At 45.7% G+C, this 24246-nt stretch overlaps 1 protein-coding gene across 8 annotated transcripts in view; it reads left to right on the plus strand.

Annotated features, from left to right (window-relative positions):
- nav3 (neuron navigator 3) overlaps nucleotides 1–24246 on the plus strand; it is a 503350-nt gene that overhangs the window by 353173 nt on the left and 125931 nt on the right. For all 8 annotated transcript variants that reach the window (XM_063058462.1, XM_063058455.1, XM_063058456.1 and 5 more), the window contains one exon: nucleotides 20768–20906. In XM_063058462.1, the coding sequence (XP_062914532.1) occupies nucleotides 20768–20906 (139 nt within the window). The remainder of the gene's footprint in view (nucleotides 1–20767; nucleotides 20907–24246) is intronic.

Genomic DNA, 24246 nt, shown 5'->3' on the forward strand with positions numbered 1-24246 from the left:
CTGATAGGACAGGAGAGTGGACCATGGGAGAGAGTGAAGGAGGAGGGCACCATAAGGCGGTGATAAGAAGGTGAGAAGAAAGAAGGGAGCCAGAGTATGGAATGGATGAAGAGGTAAGGAAGGGGCAAAAATTACTGTAAGTTAGAAAAATCAGTGCTCCTGCCGTTAGGATGGAGACTACCCTGACAGAATACGCGGTGTTCCTTCTCCAACCTGAGAGTGACCACACTGACAAAGGAACTGAGAAAAGGGAACGGCATTTTTACAAGTGACAAGGTGGGAAGAGGTATAGTCAAGATAGCTGTGAGCGGTATGGGAAGACAGTTTGACCCCAGAGATGGAGACAAGAGAGATCCAGAAAGTCACAGTCATAGTCATAGTCATACTTTATTGATCCTGGGGGAAATTGGTTTTCGTTACAGTTGCACCATAAATAATAAATAGTAATAGAACCATAAGTAGTTAAATAGTAATATGTAAATTATACCAGGAAATTATGAAATAAGTCCAGGACCAGCCTATCGGCTCAGGATGTCTGACCCTCCAAGGGAGGAGTTGTAAAGTTTGATGGCCACAGGCAGGAATGACTTCCTATGATGCTCTGTGCTGCATCTCAGTGGAGTGAGTCTCTGGCTGAATGTACTCCTGTGCCCACCCAGTACATTATGTAGTGGATGGGAGACATTGACCAAGATGGCATGCAACTTAGACAGCATCCTCTTTTCAGACACCACCGTGAGAGAGTCCAGTTCCATCCCCACAACATCATTGGCCTTACGAATGAGTTTGTTGATTCTGTTGGTGTCTGCTACCCTCAGCCTGCTGCCCCAGCACACAACAGCAAACATGATAGCACTGGCCACCACAGACTCGTAGAACATCCTCAGCATCGTCCGGCAGATGTTAAAGGACCTCACTCTCCTTAGGAAATAGAGACGGCTCTGACCCTTCTTGTAGACAGCCTCAGTGTTCTTTGACCAGTCCAGTTTATTGTCAATTCGTATCCCCAGGTATTTGTAATCCTCCACCATGTCCACACTGACCCCCTGGATGGAAACAGGGGTCACCGGTACCTTAGCTCTCCTCAGGTCTACCACCAGCTCCTTAGTCTTTTTCACATTAAGCTGCAGATAATTCTGCTCACACCATGTGACAAAGTTTCTTACCGTAGCCCTGTACTCAGCCTCATCTCCCTTTCTGATGCATCCAACTATGGCAGAGTCATCCGAAAACTTCTGAAGATGACAAGACTCTGTGCAGTAGTTGAAGTCCAAGGTGTAAATGGTGAAGAGAAAGGGAGACAAGACAGTCCCCTGTGGAGCCCCAGTGCTGCTGATCACTCTGTCGGACACACAGTGTTGCAAGCACACGTACTGTGGTCTGCCAGACAGGTAATCAAGAATCCATGATACCAGGGAAGCATCTACCTGCATCGCTGTCAGTTTCTCCCCCAGCAGAGCAGGGCGGATGGTGTTGAATGCACTGGAGAAGTCAAAAAACATGACCCTCACAGTGCTCGCTGGCTTGTCCAGGTGGGCATAGACACGGTTCAGCAGGTAGATGATGGCATCCTCAACTCCTAGTCGGGGCTGGTAGGCGAACTGGAGGGGATCTAAGTGTGGCCTGACCATAGGATGGAGCAGCTCCAGAACAAGTCTCTCCAGGATCTTCATGATGTGGGAGGTCAATGCCACCAGTCTGTAGTCATTGGGGCCGCTGGGGCGCGGCGTCTTCGGCACAGGGACGAGGCAGGATGTCTTCCACAGTACAGGAACGGTAAAGGAGAGGGAGATGACAGAAGTGCTCCACAAAGCAGCACCAATGCAGTCATCAGTGTGGCGCAGGAAGAGTTGGAGAGTGTTACCCATGAAGACTTGGAACATGGGCTGTTCCACGTAACCAGAAAGAAGGCAGGCATAGCTGAGACCCATGCGGGTGCCCATGGATACACCTTGGGATGGGAGAAAGTGGGAGGAACTGAAAGTGAAATTGTTGAGTGTAAGGACCAGTTCCGTCAGACGGAGAAGTGTAGTGGTGGAGGGGAACTGTGGTGGGATCCCTAATGGTATTACTGGCCCTTTTTCAGCAGTGTGATGTGTATATATGCTCTTATTGGGCGTTAGGCTGGTGCTGGTGATGCGTTGAGCAGTTTTGGTTATGCATTGTGGAGTCTTCCTATCTACCACAGTGCAGTGTCTGTATCGGGCAGTGATGCGGCCTGTCAGGATGCTCTCTGCTACGCATCTGTAGAATGACGTGAGTATGGACGTGCGAAGTCCAGCTCTCTTTAGCCTCCGCAGAAAGGAGAGGTATTGGTGAGTTTCCTTGACTGTGTAGGATGTGTGTCACATGCACTCCTAGGAGAATGAAACCGACTTTGCGGCAAGCCTCTTGGATTCAGCTGGATAAAACCAGCGGTCTGCCCCACTCAGGGTAGTAGTTGGAAAAATCTACCCCATGCCCTAGGGCAAAAAGGGTGAGAAATACACATGAGAGGACACAGATGATTTAACCTGCAAATGAAGGGGAAGCTATTGTGAAGGGAGAAATACCGTGTGTCTGATGCTCTTGGTGGGGACTCCTCCACATCAGTGAGATCTGATGTAAACTTGAGGACCTTTTTACTGAGCACCATCGCTCCATCTGCTGCAAATTCCCATTCTCATTCCGACATGTCGATCCATGGCCTCCTCTATCCGTCACAAGGAGTTCATACTCAGGATGGAGAAACTACACCTAATATTCCGTCTGAGTAGCTTCCAATCTGATGGCATGAATTTTGATTTCCCCAACTTCCAGTGATTCCCTCCTCCCCTTCTCCCTTTTTTTATTCCCTCTTACCTCTCCTTTTCTCCTCACCTGTCTGTCTCCTGCCTCTGATGCACCTCCTCTTTCCCTTCCTTTTAATTCTTCCACCTACCCCCCTCCCAGCATCTAACCTCATCCCCCCTCTTCCCGTCCCCCTCCCACCTACCTTTCCCCTCAACTGGTCTCACTGATCAACTGCCAGCTTGTAATCCTTCACTCCCCACCACCCTCCCCTTCTTCTTGTTCTGGCTTCTGCCCCCTCCCTTCCCAATCCTGATGAAGGATCTTGGCCTGCAACTTTGAGAGTTTATTCCCCTCCATGAATGCGGCCTGACCTGCTAAGTTCCTCCAGCATTTTGTCTGTATTACACGAGAAACATTGTAATGCCGTACTCTATCTCCCCCTCTCCAGCTCACACAGGCTTGTTCTATTTATTACACAAAACCTCTCTCCTTTTTTGTCTCTTGCACATTGTTCCTGTTAAAAAAGCCTGATCTATATAAATCAGTAAATATCAATACCCATGTAGTTATCCAGCTCCAAATATTTCAACATCCCTGTATCTATATCTTTTTGCAATTTACCTGCAGGTGTCTATGCATATAGTCGTACACACACACACTAATGATGATGGATTGAAAGCAAGCTGTGCAAAGTGGCGTGTCCCTCTGCCCGGTGAGATTTTAATTGCGAGGGGGTTTCGGTGAAGCTCTCAGCTGTTGCCAGATACTTTCCTGATTGGCTTTCTCCGACGTGCTCCTGGTCCCCAGCTGAGAGACCTCACGGGCAGACGAGCAGGAGAAACTCACTGCTCTCTCCGAACACGGAGCATCTTTGAGGTCCTCCCATTTGCACTGCGAAGGCTGGAATTTTAACATTTGCTTCCGGACTTTGGAAGATGTTTAGGAGTGACGTGGCGTTTATCCGGGGATAACTTTAGCTTTCTCCCTGAGACGGAACCGCTGCTGCTTAGAAAATGGGCGAGGGAGTGAACATGTTGGGTAAGCTCGGCTCATGTTATCGTAAGGAGAGAGGTTATTGTCTTCAAGTCACCTGGATAATGAAGGGCTCTAATTTATTCGAAAATGTTGCGAATGAGCCAAACCTTTTGCAATGTGTCTTTTATAAACCCCCGTGCTTTCCTTTGTGCCTTTGTCTTTGACGTGTTAGGAACATGACAGTTGAGCTTGCTGTTTCATGTCATTCTGTGGGCAGTGCGTTTAAATGCCAACTCCGAAACCACTGCCAAATGTCTTGATGAAGGGTCTCTTTGTAATCTGTGTGGCTGCTTGAATGGAGAACAGCTAATCCAAATGTTTTATCCAAGCTTTTAGATTTAATCTACCTTGTACATAAATACAGGATGCAACTTCCTTTATGCAGGATGTTCATTGTGTGCAATACCTGAGACTAACTGGGTCTACTCCAGAAACACAAGCCGGGTCAGTATGGGCATACAGACCCCTTCACCCACATACCCTTATCCAACTTCCACAATAGTAACCCCTTAATTTAACAACAATCATCTACAGTAAAGCTTTAAAATCAGAGAATAGGGGCAGCAGTTTACTCTGTAATAAAAAAACAGGCAAATCTCAAGCCCTCCTCTGACAGAAATCTGTGTTCACTCTTTTGTTCAATGCATATTTGGGTTAATGGTGATCGGATGGCCAGTATTTCGGTTGACGTGGAGTGTAGTGCAGTAGGTATTGTAGGACCATCACACTGGAACAGTGTGAGGTGGTCACCAATGAACTGGGGAGAGTCGTCTGTGCCCAAAAGAGGTGTGGAAGAGCGGCAGGACATCTGTAAGGAAGGAATGGCTGAGGGATGTGAGGAACGAGGGTGTAAATGTGAGATGTGAAGAAGGAGTAATTGAGGGACGTGAGGAAGGAGAGGTTGAGGGATGTGAGGAAGGAGAGTTTGAGAGATGTGAGGAAGAAGTGATTGAGAAATGTGAGGAAGAAGTGATTGAAGGATATGTGGAAGGAGTGAATGATTGAGTGACATGAGAAAGGAGTGATTGAGGGATGTGAGGAAGGAAAGAATGATTTTGGGACATGAGGAAGGAGTGATTGGAGAAGTGATGAAGGCAGGAGTGAAGGGTCTGACTGAGGAAGGAGTGTTTTGAGGATGTGAGGAAGAAAGGAGTGATTGAGGGATGTGAGGAAGGAAGGAATGAGAAACGTGAGGAAGGAGTGATTTTAGGATATGAGGAAGAAGTGATTGAAGGATGTGAGGACGTAGTGATTGAGGGATGTGAGGAAGGAGTGGTTGAGGTATGTGAGGAATGAGAGAGTGAGGAATGTGAAGAAAGAGTGATGGGGATGTGAGGAAGGAAAGAGTGAGAAAGTGAGGAAGGAGTGATTGAGGGATTTGAGGAAGGAGTGATGGGGATGTGAAGGAGGAGGGAGTGAAGGATGTGAGGAAAGAGTGATCGAGGGGCATTAGTAAAGATGAAGCAATTGAGGGCTGTAGAGACTGGAGTAGGAGGGGCTGTGATGAAAGGAGATGAAGGCAACAGGAAGAATTTTTCAGGCTGGACATGACTGGCCGAATGTGCCGGTTCTATTTTGTACACCGTTTCTAACAATTTGTGGATATTCAGCCCAGGAGAACCACTTAGCCTGGTTGTGATTGTGGTTTACTACTTGGGAGAGAAGGAATGTTGGTGATGTGTCAGCATCTTCCCATCCAGTGATTTTAATAACACCCACCGCCTGGCTAATGAGGGCGCTCACCAGGTACCAATAGACCGGTTTCCTGATTAGCGTTGGGACTGTGCTCTGGAACCGGCTGAGAAAGCAGATTCAACAGGAACGTACAAAATGGAATGGGGGAAAATGGAGTTTGTAGAGAACAGGAATAGGCCCTTTGGCCCGTCACATCTGTGCTGATCTTTTTTGCCCTCTGCAATCAACCCATTTGCCTGCATTAGGACTTTATCCGACTATACCTTGCCTTTTTAAGTGTCCGTCCTAGACATAGTGATTGTATCTGAGGCTGCCACTTCCTCCTGCACCACATTCTAGATATCAACCACCCTCTGCATGAAAAACCTACCCCTTAGATCCATTTAAAAGCTCCATCTCTTACCCTGAACCTGTGCCCTTATGGTTTCAATATTCCAACCAGAGGAGAAAGGTTTTTACTATGTATTCTATCAATACCTCTTATAATCATACATATTTCATCTTATCCTCCGTCTCTCATGATTTACTTAGAGATCCAGCACAGTAACAGGTCCTTCCAGCTCAATGAGCTCGCGCCGCCCGATTACACCCACGTGACCCATTAACTTGCTAACCTGTACGTCTTTGGAATGTGGGAGGAAACCAGAGCACCCAGAGCAATCAGAGCAATCAGAATCAGGTTTAGTATCAAATGAATATGTTGTGAAATTTGTTGCCTTGTCTAGCAACGCATTGCAGTACATCATAATAAAAGCTATAGATCACCATAAGAGGCGTACATAAAACAAGAAAGCTAAAGGCAGCATGGTAGCGTAGTGGTTAGCACCAGTGACTTGGGTTCAATTCCCGTCACTGACCGTAAGGAGTTTGTACTTTCTCCCCGTGACCGCATGGGCGTGCTCCGCTTTCCTCCCGCAGACCAGAGACGTGCCGGTTGGCAGGTTGATTGCTCACTGTAAGTTGTCCTGTGATTAGTCTAGGGTTGAATCAGTGGTTGCTGGGTAGCACGGCTCGAAGGGCCAGAAGGGCCTATTCGACACCGCATCTCAATAAGTAAATAGATAGAATAAATAATGCAAAATGAGAGGGGAAGATAGTGAGGTAGTGCTCACGGGTTCATTGCCCATTCAGAAATCTGATGGTAGAGGGAAAGAAGCTGTTCTTGAAACGTTGAGTGTGTGTCTTCAGACTCCTGTACTTCCTCCTTGATGGTAGCAATGAGAAGGGTGCGTGTCCTGGGTGATGGGGGTCCTTAATGATGGACGCCCTCTTTTTGAGGCATCTCCTTTTGAAGGTGCCTGGATGCTGGCGAGGCCAGTGCCCATCATGGAGCTGGCTGAGTTTACAACACTCTGCAGCGTTTTCTGATCTGGTGTTGTGCCCCCCCCCCCCGCCCCAATACCAAACAGTGATTCAACCAGTTAGAATGCTCTCCGCTACATCTGTAAAATCTTGCAGGTGTCTTTGGTGACACACCAATTCTCTTCAAACTCCTAATAGCTGTTGTTGTGTCTTCTTTATAATTGCATCAATATACTGGGCCCAGGTTAGATCTACAGAGTGGTTGACACCCAGGAACTTGAAAATGCTCACCATTTCTACTGCTGCTCCCTCGATAAGGACTGGTGTGCGTTCCCTTGATTTCCCCTTCCTGTGGATCACAATCATTTCCTTGGTCTTAATGACGTTGAGTGGAAACCCACACAGTGACAGGGGGAATACACAAACCCACTGCAGACAGTGGTGGGAATTGACCCAGGGTCCCTGGCGCTGTTATACCATTATCTAACTGCTACACTACCAGGCCAACCTCATAACCTTATATCCTGGACACAAATCTGAACCAGGTTTATTATCACTGACTTCAGTGACATAAAATTTGTTGTTTTATGGCAGTAGGGCATTGCAAAGGCATAAAAATAACTATAAATTACAAAACTGAATGAGAAGTTGGTAAAATAGTTGGTAATAGGAGACAGACTAAAAATCCTCAACAGGTCAGTCAGCATCGGTGGAGATAGAAACAGTGTTAATATTCCCGATCGAATGTCCTGAAACATGAATTATGTTTCTTTCTCCACAGATGCTGTCTGACCTGCTGAAGATTTTCATTCTGTTCCATTTTTAATGCAGAATTTCGGCGTCTGTGGCATTTCAGCACCACGGTAGTGTAGTACTTAGCGTACTGCTTTACATCACCAGCAAACAGGGTTCAACTCCACTGCTGACTGAAAGGAGATTGTACGTTCTCCCTCCCTGTGACTGTGGGGTTCCCCCAGAGCTCAGGTTTCCTCCCACATTCCAAAGACATATGGGTTGTGGTTAGTGAATTGTGGGCACGTGTGGGCCATCCCCAGCACAATCCTTGCTGATCTGATTTGGTGCAAATGACTAATTTCACTGTATGTTTCCATGTACATGTGACAAATAAAGCAAATCTCATCTTTAGACTACTACATTTTCTTTCAGACTTTTTGCACCTGCGATGTTTTTCTTTTGGGACAGACAGTGGAGAATTCATTCAGTGAGCACAGATAACTCATATTGACACAAAAGGTGTCCATTCAGCCCATCTATGCCAGCTCTAGGGCAGCAAACACACTAGTCCGCTCACTAATCCAAAATTCACTCTCACACACTCCTGCCTATCCTCTTTGAATCTTCACTGAAGGTAGTTTACAACATCCAATTAAACTACCAGCATATGGGAGGAAACCAGAGGGCATGGGGGAGCCCACACAGACACAGGGACGACATGCAGACTCCACCGAGACAGCACGTCTCCCTTGAGAAGACCAGAATATAAAAGCAAGGATATACTGTTGAGGCCTCTCACTTGGAGTACTGTGAGCAGTACTGGGCCCATTATCTAAGAAAGGGTGTGCTGGCATTGGTGAGGATCTAGAGGAATTTAAGATAATTATTGCAGGAATGAAAGGGTTAACGTATGAGGTGTGTTTAATGGCTTTGGGCCTGAATTCACTGGAGCTTAGAAGAATGAGGGAGGTTCTCAGTGAAACCTATCAAACATTGAAAGACCTAGATAGAGTGGACGTGGAATGGATGTTTCCTGTAGTGGGAGAGTCTAGGACCAAAGGGCACAGCCTCACAATAGAAGGGTGTCTCTTTTGAACAAAGATAAGAAGGAATTTCTTTAGCCAGAGGGTGGTGAATCTGTGGAATTCATTGCCAAAGATGGCTGTAGAGGCCAAGTCATTGGGTATATTTGAAAGGGTAGTTGAAAGGCTCTTAAATTAGTGAAGGTGGCAAAGGTTATGGCGAGAAGGCAGTAGAATGGGGTTGAGATGGTGGGCTGTGGTTTCCCTGTCAGAATTGAGCTGAATCACCTGTACAATCTGGCATTTTTGCAGTGTAGCTGGAGTCTCGCTGGGACAATATGGTTGCAGCGTGTCCAGCCTGAGATGCTGGAGCAGACTTTGAGACAATTTAATGCAGCAGAGCTGAGGCGAGGTGAGGAAAGATCCAAGGTTTGATCAACTTCAGAGCCAGGCTGAATTGGAAAGGTCAGGTATTGGCCATATCGAGGTGGCGGAGCCCAAGTCCGAAGACAAGGAATAACCTGATGTATGGACTATTTAAGTGCCGGGTCAGATTGAAATCTCAGGGTGTCAGGGTGAGAGACGAGCTGGTTCGGCTGGCTGCTCTGCAGGGTTTGTTCGTCTCTGTGCTGGACTGAGGTTGTGGCCTACAACTAGTGGACTTATGGATCAGCTGCAGTGATGCATGGTGTTTTGAACTTCAGTTCTGTTTACTTGCTTTATTGTTTGCTTTTCTCTCTCTCTCCCTCTCTCTGTACTCCGGGGCTTTGACGGTCTTTTGTTTTTAACGTCTAATTGGGGTTCTTTGTTTCGTGGCTGCCTGTAAGGAGACAAATCTCAAGGTTGTATAAAGTGTACATACTTTGACCTTTGAAGGAAAATAAATCAGCCATGATGGTATAGTGGTGAAGACTCGATGGTCCGAACGGCCTTACAGAATGTCTTATGGTCTTAAGTTCAATAGAATGCACATCGATCACCAAGTGACCTGCTGTGCTAGAGGGTGGAAAACTCTGCTTTAGGTGTTTGGGGAACCTCATAACTCACACATGTTGAGAATGCTCTTTCCTAATCGATTAACTTGTTGTTAACATCTGCGAAGGACACATCAGAATCAGCTTTATTACTACTGATATATGTCATGAAATTTGTTGTTTGTACACTGCAAGGCATAAAAAACCTTAAAGTTACAACAAAACACGATTGCTTCGCAGCGCTAGTGATTTCCAATTGAAATCAATTCCTGCTGCTGTTTGAAGGAGTTTGTATGTTTATTCCGTGCCCATATGCATTTCCTCCAGGTGCTCTGGTTTCCTCCCATATTTCAAAGATGTACTGGTTAGGCTTAGTGGATGGTTAGGATTAGTGAGTGGTTAGGGTTAGTGGACAGTTAGGGTTAGTGGACGGTTAGAGTTAGTGGACGGTTAGGGTTAGTAAGTGGTTAGGGTTAGTGGACAGTTAGAATTCATGGACAGTTAGGGTTAGTGGATCGTTCTGATTAGTGGACGGTTATGATTAGTGGACAGTTAGGGTTCATTGACAGTTCGGGTTAGAGGATGGTTAGGGTTAGTGGACGGTTAGGTTAGTGGATGGTTAGGGTTAGTGGGTTGTTCTGATTAGTGGACAGTCAGGGTTCGTTGACAGTTCGGGTTAGTGGATGGTTAGGTTAGTGGACGGTTATGGTTAGTGGGTCGTTCTGATTAGTGGGCCTGCTACGTTGGCGCCACAGGCATGATGGCACTTGCTCAATTCACACGGACCTGATTTGACGCAAACAGCGTATTTCACTGTATGTTTTGATATACATATAAATATAGGCAACACACATCAAAGTTGCTGGTGAACGCAGCAGGCCAGGCAGCATCTCTAGGAAGAGGTACAGTCGACGTTTCAGGCCGAGACCCTTCGTCAGGACTAACTGAAGGAAGAGTTAGTAAGAGATTTGAAAGTGGGGGGGGGGGGAGATCCAAAATGATAGGAGAAGACAGGAGGGGGAGGGATGGAGCCAAGAACTGGACAGGTGATTGGCAAAGGGGATATGAGAGGATCATGGGACAGGAGGTCCGGGAAGAAAGACAAGGGGGGGGAACCCAGAGGATGGGCAAGGGGTATATTCAGAGGGACAGAGGGCGAAAAAGGAGAGTGAGGCTTTTCATTCCAGGAGGAGGGAGATGTCCTCCTTTTTTAAAGAAAGGGGCTTCCCTTCCTCCACTATCAACTCTGCTCTCAAACGCATCGCCCCCATTTCACGTACATCTGCTCTCACTCCATCCTCCCGCCACCCCACTAGGAATAGGGTTCCCCTGGTCCTCACCTACCACCCCACCAGCCTCCGGGTCCAACATATTATTCTCCGTAACTTCCACCACCTCCAACGGGATCCCACCACTAAGCACCTTTCCCTCCCCCCCCCTCTGCTTTCCGCAGGGATCGCTCCCTACGCGACTCCCTTGTCCATTTGTCCCCCCGATCCCTCCCCACTGAAATCCCTCCTGGCACTTATCCTTGTAAACGGAACAAGTGCTACTCATGCCCTTACACTTCCTCCCTTACCACCATTCAGGGCCCCAAACAGTCCTTCCAGGTGAGGCGACACTTCACCTGTGAGTCGGCTGGGGTGATATACTGTGTCCGGTGCTCCCGATGTGGCCTTTTATATATTGGCGAGACCCGACGCAGACTGGGAGACCGCTTTGCTGAACACCTACGCTCTGTCCGCCAGAGAAAGCAGGATCTCCCAGTGGCCACACATTTTAATTCCACATCCCATTCCCATTCTGACATGTCTATCCATGGCCTCCTCTACTGTAAAGATGAAGCCACACTCAGGTTGGAGGAACAACGCCTTATATTCCATCTGGGTAGCCTCCAACCTGATGGCATGAACATCGACTTCTCCAACTTCTGCTGATGCCCCACCTCCCCCTCGTACCCCATCCGTTATTTATTTTCATACACACATTCTTTCTCTCACTCTCCTTTTTCTCCCTCTGTCCCTCTGACTATACCCCTCGCCCATCCTCTGGGTTCCCCCCCCCCGCCCTTGTCTTTCTCCCCGAACCTCCTGTCCCATGATCCTCTCATATCCCTTTTGCCAATCACCTGTCCAGCTCTTGGCTCCATCCCTCCCCCTCCTGTCTTCTCCTATCATTTTGGATCTCCCCCTCCCCCTCCCACTTTCAAATCTCTTAACAACTCTTCCTTCAGTTCGTCCTGACGAAGGGTCTCGGCCTGAAACGTCGACTGTACCTCTTCCTAGAGTTGCTGCCTGGCCTGCTGCGTTCACCAGCAACTTCGATGTGTATTGCTTGAATTTCCAGCATCTGCAGAATTCCTGTTGTTGACAAATATAGATAATCTTTACATTACTAACCTAGAAAAGTTTCTTTACAATAGTCACTGTTATTGACTCTAGCAATTTTATAAATTCCATATTTATTCAATTATGTTAATTCAACCTCCCTAGCTCCCAAAGTGAGATTCAAACTCTTGTCATCGGGTCAATAGTTCAGGCCTTTGAATACCACTGAGAAACACAATCATTTTTGCTGACTTTCCCATTATTTATACAAATATGCGTTTATTTATATTGAATCACTTGGAAAATTTATTTCAAAACCTATTAAAATATCTCAAAATATTTTTGTTAACTGCAAAATGTCTTTGCAGTTCCATTTACAGCACACTTCTATAAATGGAATAGAGAGAACAAGAGCTATTCACTGACATGACAATTCCACCCAAAGATATGGCCAATCTGTGATTTGGGATCGGATTATTTTCTTTGCCTCCTTTATATTAAGATTCAGATTTCTGAAGAGTCCACGTTCCTATAAACACTGCCACACTACTCCTCTTTTGGACTATTTATTCGATTTATTTTTTAAAAAGATTTAAAGATTATCTTTATGTGTCACATGTACATTGAAACAGTGAAATGTGTATCTTGTGTCAAACAACCAACACAATCTGAGGATGTGTTGGTGGCAGCCTGCAAGCACCTCGCTTCCAGTGCCAACATACAATAGCGTGCCCACAACTTACTAACCCTAACGCAAATGTCTTTGGAATGTGGGAGGAAAGTGGAGCACCAAGATGAAACCCGCATGGTCATGAGGAGAACGTGCAATCTCCTTATAGACAGCAGCAGGAATCAAACCTCGATTGGTGGTTGCTGGTGCTGCAAAATGTCACTCTAACTGCTATGCCACTGTGCTGCCTCCCCCCCCCCCTCCATGTTCCAGGGAAGGAAGTATGGCACCTTATTGAGTCCACATGTAGGTTGCCATCTGTGTGTTTCACTCCGAGCTGGCATGAGGAACAAATGTGACTAGTGGCTTTGAATGTGGAATGGTTGTTGGTGCCAGACAGGGTGGTTTGAGTATTTCAGAAACTTGGATTTCAGATCTTGGATTTTCACGCACAGCAGTCTCTAGAGTTGACAAAGAACGATGCAAAAAACAAAAAAAAAAATCCAGTGAGCGGCAGTTCTGTGGGCAAAAATGCTTTGTTAACAAGAGAGGTCAGAGGAGAATGATTCCAACTGCGTTCACTCCCTGCTTATCTCTTCGACTTAAAGCCTTCATCTATTTTGTTTCCTTGCAAAGAGCTGATGAGCAGATTTGATACCAATGCAGTTTCCAGGGAAACAAACATTTGGATGAAACTATGTTCTTTAAAATATGTGGGAAAGTATGATATAGGGAACTGTGCATCGGTGTTTCAAACCAGCGGTTATTCAATTGTGCTTATGATTTACAGGTAACGGGGGAGTGAGTTATGAACTCGATGAAGTGATTCCACAAAAAATGGCCATGTATAACGGGGGAATTAAATTAAATTGGCAGGGCAATTAGTAAAACAGAATTTATTTTTAATATTTATTAAGAAACATGGTATGATAATGGACCACTCTGCCCCAATGAAACCACACCGCCCCATTACACCCATGTGATCGATTAGCCCACTGACCGGTATATCTTTGGAATGTGGGAGGAAACCGCAGGACCCAGAAGAAACCCAGGGAGAACAGGTTCAGATTCATTCATCATATGTACATCCAGAGATGCAGTGAAATGTGTCATTTGCGTTAACAACCAACACACTCAAGGATGTACTGGGACCAGCCTGCAAGTGTCACCACACATTCCAGCACCAATGTAGTATGCCCACGTGCTCAGCAGAACAACACAGAACACAACAAACAACAAAGCAAGCCCCTCTCCTCCCTTCCACACACACACACACACACACACACACACACACACACACACACACACTCACTCAGACACTCACACTCATACATACATAGTCCTCCAACATCAGGTCAGCTATCTCCGGCCTCCAGCGGACTCGGGCTCGGAGATGCATTGGGCTTTGACTTCCTCAGAGGACTCGCAGAGATTCGCAGGCTCGAGCTCTGGCCAATGGGCCTCAAATCTCCGGACCTCCGATTCGATCCTTGGGCCTCGCTCATTTGGATTGACCCCAGGACCCATCAATTACCGAACATAGCACAGTCCCGCACAGGAAGAGGCTCTTCAGCCCACAGTGTCTGTGCTGTACACAGTGCCGAATTAAACTAATCCCTTCTGCCTGGATATGATCCCTATCCCTGCATTCCTTATCTAACAGCCTCTTAAATGCTAAGATCATATCTGCTTCCACCATCTCTGGCAGGCCATTCCAGGCACCCACCACTCTTTGTGTTAGAAAACCTTTCCCTCCCACATCTCCTTTGAACTTCAACCTCTCACCCTAGACACATACTCTAGTATTTGAGTTTGGGTTCCCCTGAGCCATGGCAATCCCTCTACCTCTGCATTTTAATAAAGTGCTAACTAGCAGTTGGGAAGATGGTAAAATACACATACTTTTCTTGCCTTCTTGTCCCTGATCTTGCCTGTTCCTGTAACATCCTCAGGGGGCGTCAGCTGGGTGACCAGATGTGTCACAGTGTGTTTCACCATCTCACTCCCCATTTGGTCTTCATTTCCACTCTGCACGAGACCGGGATGACAGAAACGAGTATTGACATGTTTCACAGATGAGTAACCAGAGGAAAGCACTCTCTAGACTAGCAAGCAACATTGCATCCTTCACCTTTAAAATATTTAGTTGATTTTCAATTTTAATTACCCCTCTGTCTCACTCTCTTCTCTTCACATTTCACAACCATTTTCTCTCACTTATTTTCCTCCTTGCTCGTCTGTCTTGCTAATTATTAGAGTGGGCATGCTGGTTTTTCACTTTGAGATACAGCAGGGTAGCAGGCCTGTCTGGGCCGACGAGCTCCCGCTGCCCAGATACTACCCACGTGGCCAACTAACCCGCAAAGCCAGAGCACCCTGCGGAAGCCTGCGCGGTCACTGACAGACCGTACAAACTCCTTACAGACAGCGGCGGCTATGTTCGTGCCAGAGGCATGGAGTCACTTGCAGGCTGCCCCCATCACATCCTCGGACTGTGTTGGTCGTTGGCGCAGACAACACATTTCACTCTCTGTTTCGATGTTTCAACATACATGTGACAGTAAACGCAGAACATAGAACAGTTCAGCACAGGAACAGGCCTTTCGACCCACAGTGTTTTGCTGAATCAAATAAATTAGTAATCAAATGGCCAACTAAACTAATCTTTAAATCTTTATGATTTTCTTTTGTCATATCTCTTGATTAATCACTGTTTATCTCTCTCTCCCTCATATGCTTCTTTCACATTATTGATTTCAGTCCATCTCTTCCTCCCTCACTGTCTCTCTCACACCCTCTCTCTCTTGCTGTCTTTCTCTTTCTCCACAATGTTTTTTTAAATCCCGGCATAGGCATGGGTTTTAGGTGAGAGGGGAAAGGGAGCGTTAGGGACAAGTTTTTCACTAAGGGTGCGAGTATAGAGAATGAGCTGCCTGCCAGAGAAGGTGGTAGAGGAGGGCACAATTACCACTTTTAAAGAGCATTTGGCCAGGTTTGCAGATAGGAAAGGTTTACTGTATATGGGTTAAACATAGGCAAAGTTAGAGTAGCTCAGATAGGCATGGTTTTCCTGGTCTGAAGGGCATTACTGTAAAACTCTAATGGTCACAAGAGAATGAGGAACAACCTTATGGAAGTGTTTAGATCAGGTAGATGACAACAGTCTTTGCCCTCATGTATGGGAGTCCAAAACTAGGGATCATAGGTTTGGGATGAGAGGGGAAAGATTTAGAAGGGGCAACTTTTTTATGTAGAGGGCGAGCTGGTTGAGGCAGGTACAATAGTAACATTTAAGAAGCACTTGGAAAAGTACTTGGAGGGAAATGGGCCAAGTGCAGGAAATTGGAACTAGCTGGTGGGTACCGTGATCGGCAAGGACTGGTTGGGCCAAAGGGCTTGTGTCTATGCGGTATTGCTCTGCGATTCTAATTTAAACCAGGAGGAGGCCAATCAGCTCCCCTTGCCTGCACTTCTATTCAATAATATCCCGGCAGCACACACAAAATTCTGGAGGAACTCAGCAGGTCAGGCAGCATCTATGGAGGGAAGTAAACAGTTGATATTTTGGGCCGAGACACTTCATCAGGACTGGAAAAGAAGGGGGCGGAAACCAGAATAAGAATATGCGGGGGTGGTGAAGAGGTGCAAGCTGGCTGGTGATAGGTGAAACCAGGTGAGTGGGTGGGGGAGGAGGGGCTGAAGTGAGAAGCTGAGAGTTGATAGTTGGAAGAGGTAAAGGTTTGAAGAAGACGGAGTCTGACAGGAGAGGAGAGTGGACCATGGAAGAAGGGAAGGAGGAGAGGAACCAGAGGGAGGTGATGGGCAGGTAAGGAGAAGAGAAGGGGTAAGGGGGGGAGTGCGAATGAGAAATGGAAAAAGAGAGAAGAGCATCATTATCACTGCAGTGATAGCTCAATTATGAGCTCACATCTCTACTGCTGTTATATTTGAAGGCAACATTATTTTGGAATCTTTCCCGAAAACAGATGGCTTAAACGCTAGATTGCGTAGCTGAAACCACTGACTCAGCAGTTGGAAACATTTTGCAGATAATATTTCACATAATTTCCAAACAATATCCAAGCTGCAAAGCAAACCATCCCCAGGTTTGTGGCTGTTTTCAATCTGACCTGATTGTTTGCAATGGCCTACATGTGGAACGGATTGAAAATCCTCCGAAGATGCTTCAGGCATGGCTGGTCACGAGGAGAAAGCTTACGGCTTAGAGAATTGTCTCTCCCTCCCCTGTCGTACACCAGGCAGTGGCTGCTCCCCATTATTCATTAAAAATTCAGCAAAAACCCATGTTAAAATATTCATAAATCGGCTTTCAGACATCTTAAAGATTTAAAGACTAGTTTTATTTGGCACATGTACATTGAAATACACAGTGAAATGTGTCATTTGCATCAAATCAAAACGGTGAAGATTGTGATGGGGGCAGCCTGCAATTGTCACTGTGCTTCTAGTGTCAACACAGCATGCAATTTACTAACCCTAACCCATAAGTCCTTGGATAGTGGAAGGAAATCAGGGCATCCAGGGGAAACCCACACAGTCATGGAGAGAATGCAGGAACTCCTTATGGACAGCAGAGAATTGAACCCCGATCGGTGATGCTGGTGCTGTAATGTCATGTTGCTTTGCGGCAACCCAGATTGGACAACTAAAGGCTGATTTATACTTGTGTGTCAAATGGGCGCCGTAGCCTACGCAAGTGGCCTACGTGCGTTGTGAGCATTTATACTTGTGTGTTGGTGTGTTTGCAACGCTCTGCAATTTGGGCACGTCGCGCATGCACACACACCTGCCCGTGCAAGGCTTCATGGTCATGGCAGTCTTTCTCGGGTAAACAAGTTTAAAGCAAACGTCTTTTTTCGTTAAAGTGAAATGTGTCCTCCATAATTTCGGAGGTCTGTAAAGCTTTATGGAAAGCATTGCAGCCAGAGTTCCTTCCCTGCCCTTCAATTGCCCAATGGGAACCTATTGCAGCGTAGGAGGTAATGCGATGCTACCAAGCGGACCAATCACAGTTGTTCGGTCTGCATTGCCGCGACGCGTAGTTACATTTTGGGAGCGGTGTGCGTCGGGCTACGGCATAGGGATCCACGTAGGCTCTGCGTAGGGTTTGCAGCAATACCATACTTACGGCGTCGAGTTGACGCAGAAGTATAAATCAGCCTTAAGTGCTGTGCTTTCGCCAGGCAAAGCTCTGGTGTTTGGGGTAACTTATAAGAAGCCGAGTCCAGTTAGAGTGATATTCGGTTTGAATATTTTAATATCTTGCTCAATAGTTTGATGGGAATATAATACAGGTAGAATGAGAAAGGTGAATAAAGTCATACAGCACAGAAACAAGCCTTTCAGCCCACTTGGTCCATGGTGAGCAAGTGTCCTATCTCGTTTGGCTCATAACCTTCTAAAACTTTCCAATCCATGTAACTGCCCCAGTGTCTTATAAAAGTTATTATTGTTAACAGAGATGTAGAAAATGAGCAAAAAAGATAAAAGGAGAAATCAAATTAGAGAATAAGTTCGAGCTTATTGTCATTGAACCATGCACATGTATAGCTAAAATGAAACATTCCTCCGGGGCCAAGGCAAAATACACAGTGCCTACAGTCACACACAGCACATCTAGTTACGATCCAGCACATAGAGTCACAGAACAATATTAGCACAAGGCCCTGGGTGGCATGGCCTGAAGAAAAAATATGAAGATGGATAGGTACAGATCGAGAATGAGAGAGTCGTCAAGCAGTACCACACTTCAGTCCCACTGGTCCATGCTGATCACTGGGAAGAAGACCACCTTATCAATCCCTCTCATAATGTTCCTGAACCGGTGGTGTGGAACCTAAAGCTCCTCTACCTCCTTTCCGATGGTAGTAGTGAGGAGAGAACATAGCCTGGATGGTGAGGAATCCTTGACAACGGATGCTTCTTCCTCGTGACAGCGCTCCTTGTAGATGTGCTCAATGGTGGGGAGGGCTTTGCCTGTGACAGACTAGACCGTATCCACAACTTTTTACTGGCTTTTCCCTCTTTCCAAGAAGGTGCTGGCGATACATGGTGATGTATTGTGAGCAGCTCACAAAACTACAAGGCACTTGGCAACAATTCAGCAGGGACTGACTGCAATTCCAAAGCTCTCCCTTGATTGTAGAGCAGTTCAGATTTGTCAGATTGTGAACAATGTTACTTTAATGCAAGTGTCTGTTACATCTACCTAATTCCTGTCTGATCCCAGATTTTCAGAAATAAACAATTAATTAAAATAAAGTAAACATGGAACAAAATGCTGATCAGTGTTTTAATCAGAATCAGAATCAGGATCCTTTATTATCGCCAAGTACGTGACACATACAGGGAATTTGATGCCCGTTTCCCTGAGCTCTTGCTGTACAGAATCAAAAAGTAAACAAAACAATAGTGCAAATAATCGTGAACTATATACAATGAGGTATACCTGTGTATGTACAGGTGGACTTGGTTTATAATAGACTAAAATTCAAGTGTTCATAAGACTGATGGCATAAGGAAAGAAACTGTTCTTGTACCTATTTGTCCTGGCATACAGTGATCTAAAGCTCCTACCAGAAGGAAGGAGTTGGAACAGATGATGTCCAGGGTGTGATGGGTCTACAATGATGCTGCTTGCTTGCTCCCTGACTCTAGATGCATATAAGTCCCGGATCGAGGGCAGCTTCACACCAATAATCCTTTCCGCAGCCCTGACGGTTCTTTGGAGTCTATTCTTGTCTTGTTTGGTAGCTGATCCAAACCAGACAGTGATGGATGAACAGAGAACAGACTGGATTATTCCTGAATAGAATTGAATCAGCAGCTCCTGAGGCAGGTTGTACTTCCTGAGTTGACGTAGGAAATACAACCTCTGCTGAGCCTTTTTGATAAGAGTGTCCGCATTGGGTGTCCACTTCAGGTCCTGGGAGATTGTGACACCCAGAAACCTGAAGGTCTCCACAGCAGACACAATACTGTTGAGTATAGTGAGTGGGGGGAGTACTGGGGGGCTCCTCCTGAAGTCCACTGTCATCTCCACAGTCTTGAGCGTATTTAGCTCCAGATTGTTCTGACCGCACCAGAGGGCCAGCCGTTCCACCACCCGTCTGTATGCAGGCTCATCACCGTCATTTTAAGTCATTAAAAATTAGAGGAATTTGTATTAATAGCTCTCTCTCCCCTCTTGTATGATATACTTTACCATCTGTCCTTCTTTTTCTTTATTCCTATATCTCCTTTCTCATCTCTCACTTACTTTCTCTTTCTTCCTCTGGTATTATTGGTATTGGTTTATTATTGTCACCAGTACCAAGATACAGTGAAAAGTCTGTCTTACCTACTGTTCTTACAGATCAGATCATTACCCAGTGCATTGAGCTAGAACAAAGTAAAACAGTAACAATGCAGAATAAAGTGTTACAGCTACAGAGAAAGTGCAGTGCAGGCAAAGAATAAAGTTCAAGATCATAAAAGGTAGATGCTGAGGTCAAGAGTCTTATCATACAAGAGGTTGTTTAGGAGTCTGATAACAATGAGACAGAAGCTGTCCTTGAGGCTGCTGGACCATGTTTTCAGGCTTTTGTGTCTTCTGCTGGATGGGAGAGGAGAGAAGGATGCCCAGTATGGTTGGTTCTGTCTCTCTCTCACATCGATTACCCATTCCAACTGACTGCTTACTTTTTTTCCATCTCTATCTTTATCATAGGTACGTGGATGAAAGGGATAGATTGTTCTTAAGTTAGGCACAACACCATGGGGTGAAGTGTCTGTACTGTGCTGCAATGTTTTAAGTTCTATCTATCTATATGCCTTTTTTCACTTCTCAATGGCCTTAATGTTGTCTTACATGTAAACCATCTTTCTCTTTTCCCCTTATCTATCTCTCCCATCTCTCTCTGTAACTTGCTCCATGTTTCTTTTGATCTCTCACGTTCCCACTCTCAGTGACCTCATTAGAACTATACCGTATCCAAAGAGCATTCTCACTATTTTCTCATTGACTGCCGAGATGTACGTGCAGCTAGTCTCATTAATGCTAGCCAGATAACTTTCCAGTTATTTTTGTCAAGGTCAAAACCCCAGCAGTCACTGGCGCTGTGTAGTCTTCCATAATTACACCGAGACCTCCGATTAATTGATGAATCTCCACCCTGGTGAACATGTCTTTTCTTCAGCTAGCTGATCAAGGATGTTTCTCTGTTCTTCCACCAGCTGGGATGACAGCAGTTCAGTCAGCAGTGGTCTCAGTGACACACTCGACAACCTTAGTACTGATGACATGAACACCACCTCATCCATCAGCTCTTACTCGAACATCACTGCATCTTCCAGGAAGAATACCAGCACTCAGGTATGCTGTCTGTATCAATCTCCCTGAGTTGTTGAAGGACAATAAAGCACCCAGGGAAAAAGAGGGGAAAGGTTCCAGATATTTAAAGTGCATTTTAAGTTTTAATTACTCATCTTATTCTCTCATTATCATACTTGAACAATTGATTGCATGTGGAAACCAGTCCTCGTGTAGGATTCCCTAAAGGTTAACTTGCAGACTGGCAGGAAGTAGAGACTGGGATAAAGGGGGCCTGTGCTGATCGGCTGCTGGTAACTAGCAGTGTTCCTCAGGGGGTGGTGTTGGGATTGCTTTGTTCACATTATATGTCAATGATTTGGATGATGGTATTGATGGCTATGTGGCCAAATTTGTGGACGATACAAAGATAGGTGAAGGGGCTGGTAGTATTGAGGAGACAGGGAGTAAGCAGAAGGACTTGCACAGATTAGCAGAATGGGCAAAGGAATGGCTGATGGAATGTAGTGTAAGGAAGCATATGCTCATAGACTTTGGTAGAAGGAATAAAGCCATAGACTATTTGCTGAATGGGGAGGAAATTCAGAAATCAGAAGTGCAACGGAACTTAGAAGTATAAGGCATTGGTCAGACTGCATTTGGAGCATTGTTAGCAGTTTTGGGCCTATTATCTAAGGAAGGATGTACTGCCATTGGAGATGATCCAGAGGAGGTTCACAAGAATGATCCCGGGAATGAAAGGGTTAACGTATGAGGAGCATTTGGATTGGAGGGTGGCTAATGTTGTCCCTCTCTTCAAGAAGGGAGGAAGAGAGAAAACGGGATTATAGACCGGTTAGTCTGACGTCAGTGGTGGGAAAGATGCTGGAGTTAATTATAAAAGATGAAATTACGACACATCTGGATAGCAGTAACGGGATCGGTCCGAGTCAGCATGGATTTACGAAAGGGAAATCGTACTTGGCTAATCTTCTGGAATTTTTTGAGGATGTAACTATGAAAATGGATAAGGGAGAGCCAGTGTATGTAGTGTAGCTGGACTTTCAGAAAGCCTTTGATTAAGTTCCACATAGGAGATTAGTGGGCAAAATTAGGGCACATGGTATTGGGGGCAGAGTACTGACATGGATTGAAAATTGGCTGGCTGACAGAAAACAAAGAGTAGCGATTAACGGGTCCCTTTCGGAATGGCAGGCAGTGACCAGTGGGGTACCGCAGGGTTCAGTGCTGGGACCGCAGATGTTTACAATACATATTAATGATTTAGATGAGGGAATTAAAAGTAACATTAGCATATTTGCCGATGACACGAAGCTGGGTGGCAGTGTGAAATGTGAGGAGGATGTTATGAGAATGCAGGGTGACTTGGACAGGCTGGGTGAGTGGGCAGATGCATGGCAGATACAGATTAATGTGGATAAATGTGAGGTTATCCACTTTGGTGGTAAGAACGGGAAGGCAGATTATTATCTAAGTAGAGTCAAGCTAGGAAAAGGGGAAGCACAACGAAATCTAGGTGTTCTTGTACCTCAGTCACTGAAAGCAAGCATGCAAGTACAGCAGGCAGTGAAGAAAGCTAATGGTATGCTGGCCTTTATAACGAGGGGAATTGAGTATAAGAGCAAAGAGGTCCTTCTGCAGCTGTACAGGGCCCTGGTGAGACCACAGCTGGAGTACTGTGTGCAGTTTTAGTCCCCAATTTTGAGGAAGGACATTCTTGCTATTGAAGGAGTGCAGCGTAGGTTCACAAGGTTAATTCCCGGGATGGTGGGACTGTCATATGTTGAAAGATTGGAGTGACTGGGCTTGTATATTCTGGAATTTAGAAGGCTGAGAGGGGATCTTATTGAAACATATAAGATTATTAAGGGATTGGACACGCTGGAGGCAGGAAGCATGTTCCCGCTGATGGGTGAGTCCAGAACCAGAGGCCACAGTTTAAGAATAAGGGGTAGGCCATTTAGAACGGAGTTGAGGAAAAACTTTTTCGCCCAGAGAGTGGTGGATATATGGAATGCTTTGCCCCAGAAGGCTGTGGAGGCCAAGTCTCTGGATGCTTTCAAGAAAGAGATGGGTAGAGCTCTTAAAGATAGTGGAATCAAAGGTTATGGGAATAAGGCAGGAACTGGATACTGATTGTGGATGATCAGCCATGATCACAGTGAATGGTGGTGCTGCCTCGAAGGGCCAAATGGCCTACTCCTGCACCTATTGTCTATTGTCTATTTGGTGGCTCTGGGCCTGTACTCACTGGAGTTTACAAGAATGAGGGGGGAATCTCATTAAAGCCTGTTCAATATTCAAAGGCCTAGATAGAATGGACGTGCTCCCATTAGTAGAAAAATTTAGGACCAGAGGGCACAGCCTCAGAATACAACTACTTCAGTTTTGAACAGAAATGAGGAGGAATTTCTTCAGCCAGAAGGGGGTGAACTTGTGGAATTCATTGCCACAGAGGACTGTGAAGGCCAAGTCATTGAGTATATTTTAAGCAGAGGTTGATAGGTTCTTGTTTAGTCAGGGAGTCAAAAGTTAGAGGGAGGAGGCGGGATAATGGGGTTAAAAGGGATAATAAATCAGCCGTGATGGAATGGTGAACATGGACCAAATGGACTAATTATGCTGCTTTGAGTTATGATCTTATGGAAACAACTTGCCATGCAAATTGATAGGGTAGCTAAGAAGGTGTATGTAGCGTTGGAATTCATGAGGGCGAGAACTGAGTTCAACAGCCTCGAGATAATATCACAGCTCTATAAAACCCTGGTTAGACGACACTTGGAGTATTGTGTTCAGTTCTGGTCACCTCACTATAGGAAGGATGCTTAGAGAAGCTGCAGTGAAGGTTTGCCTGGATGGAAGTCTTGTGAGGATAGATTGAGCAAGCTAGGGATTTTCTCTTTAGAGTGAAGGAGGCTGAGGTATACAAGGTAAGAGGTATAGACTGAATGGATAGCCAGAGACTTTTTCTCAAGACGGATTTACAAGGATGTTGCTATGACTTGAGAGGCTTTGTTTTAGGGAAAGGCTGAATAGTTTAAGACTTTATCCCCTGGGGTGTCGGAGATTGAGAGGAGATTTGATAGAGGTTTACAAAATGATGAGGGGTATAGATAGGGTAAATGCAAGCAGGCTGTTTCCACTGGGGTTGGGTTAGACTTGAACTAGACGTCATGGGTTAAGAGTGAAAGGTGAAATGTCTAAGGGGAACATGAGGTGAACTTCTTCACAGAAGAGGGGTAGGGGAGGGGAATGGAGGGCTATGGTCCAGGTACAGGTTGATGGGACCAGGCAGATTTATAGTTCAGCACAGATTAGATGGGCTGAAGGGCCTATTTCTATACAGTGGTGTTCCATGACTGTAAGACTCTCTATGGCTAAT

This window comes from Mobula hypostoma, chromosome 9, assembly GCF_963921235.1.
Source record: "Mobula hypostoma chromosome 9, sMobHyp1.1, whole genome shotgun sequence".
In the NCBI taxonomy this organism is placed as follows: Eukaryota; Metazoa; Chordata; class Chondrichthyes; order Myliobatiformes; family Myliobatidae; genus Mobula; species Mobula hypostoma.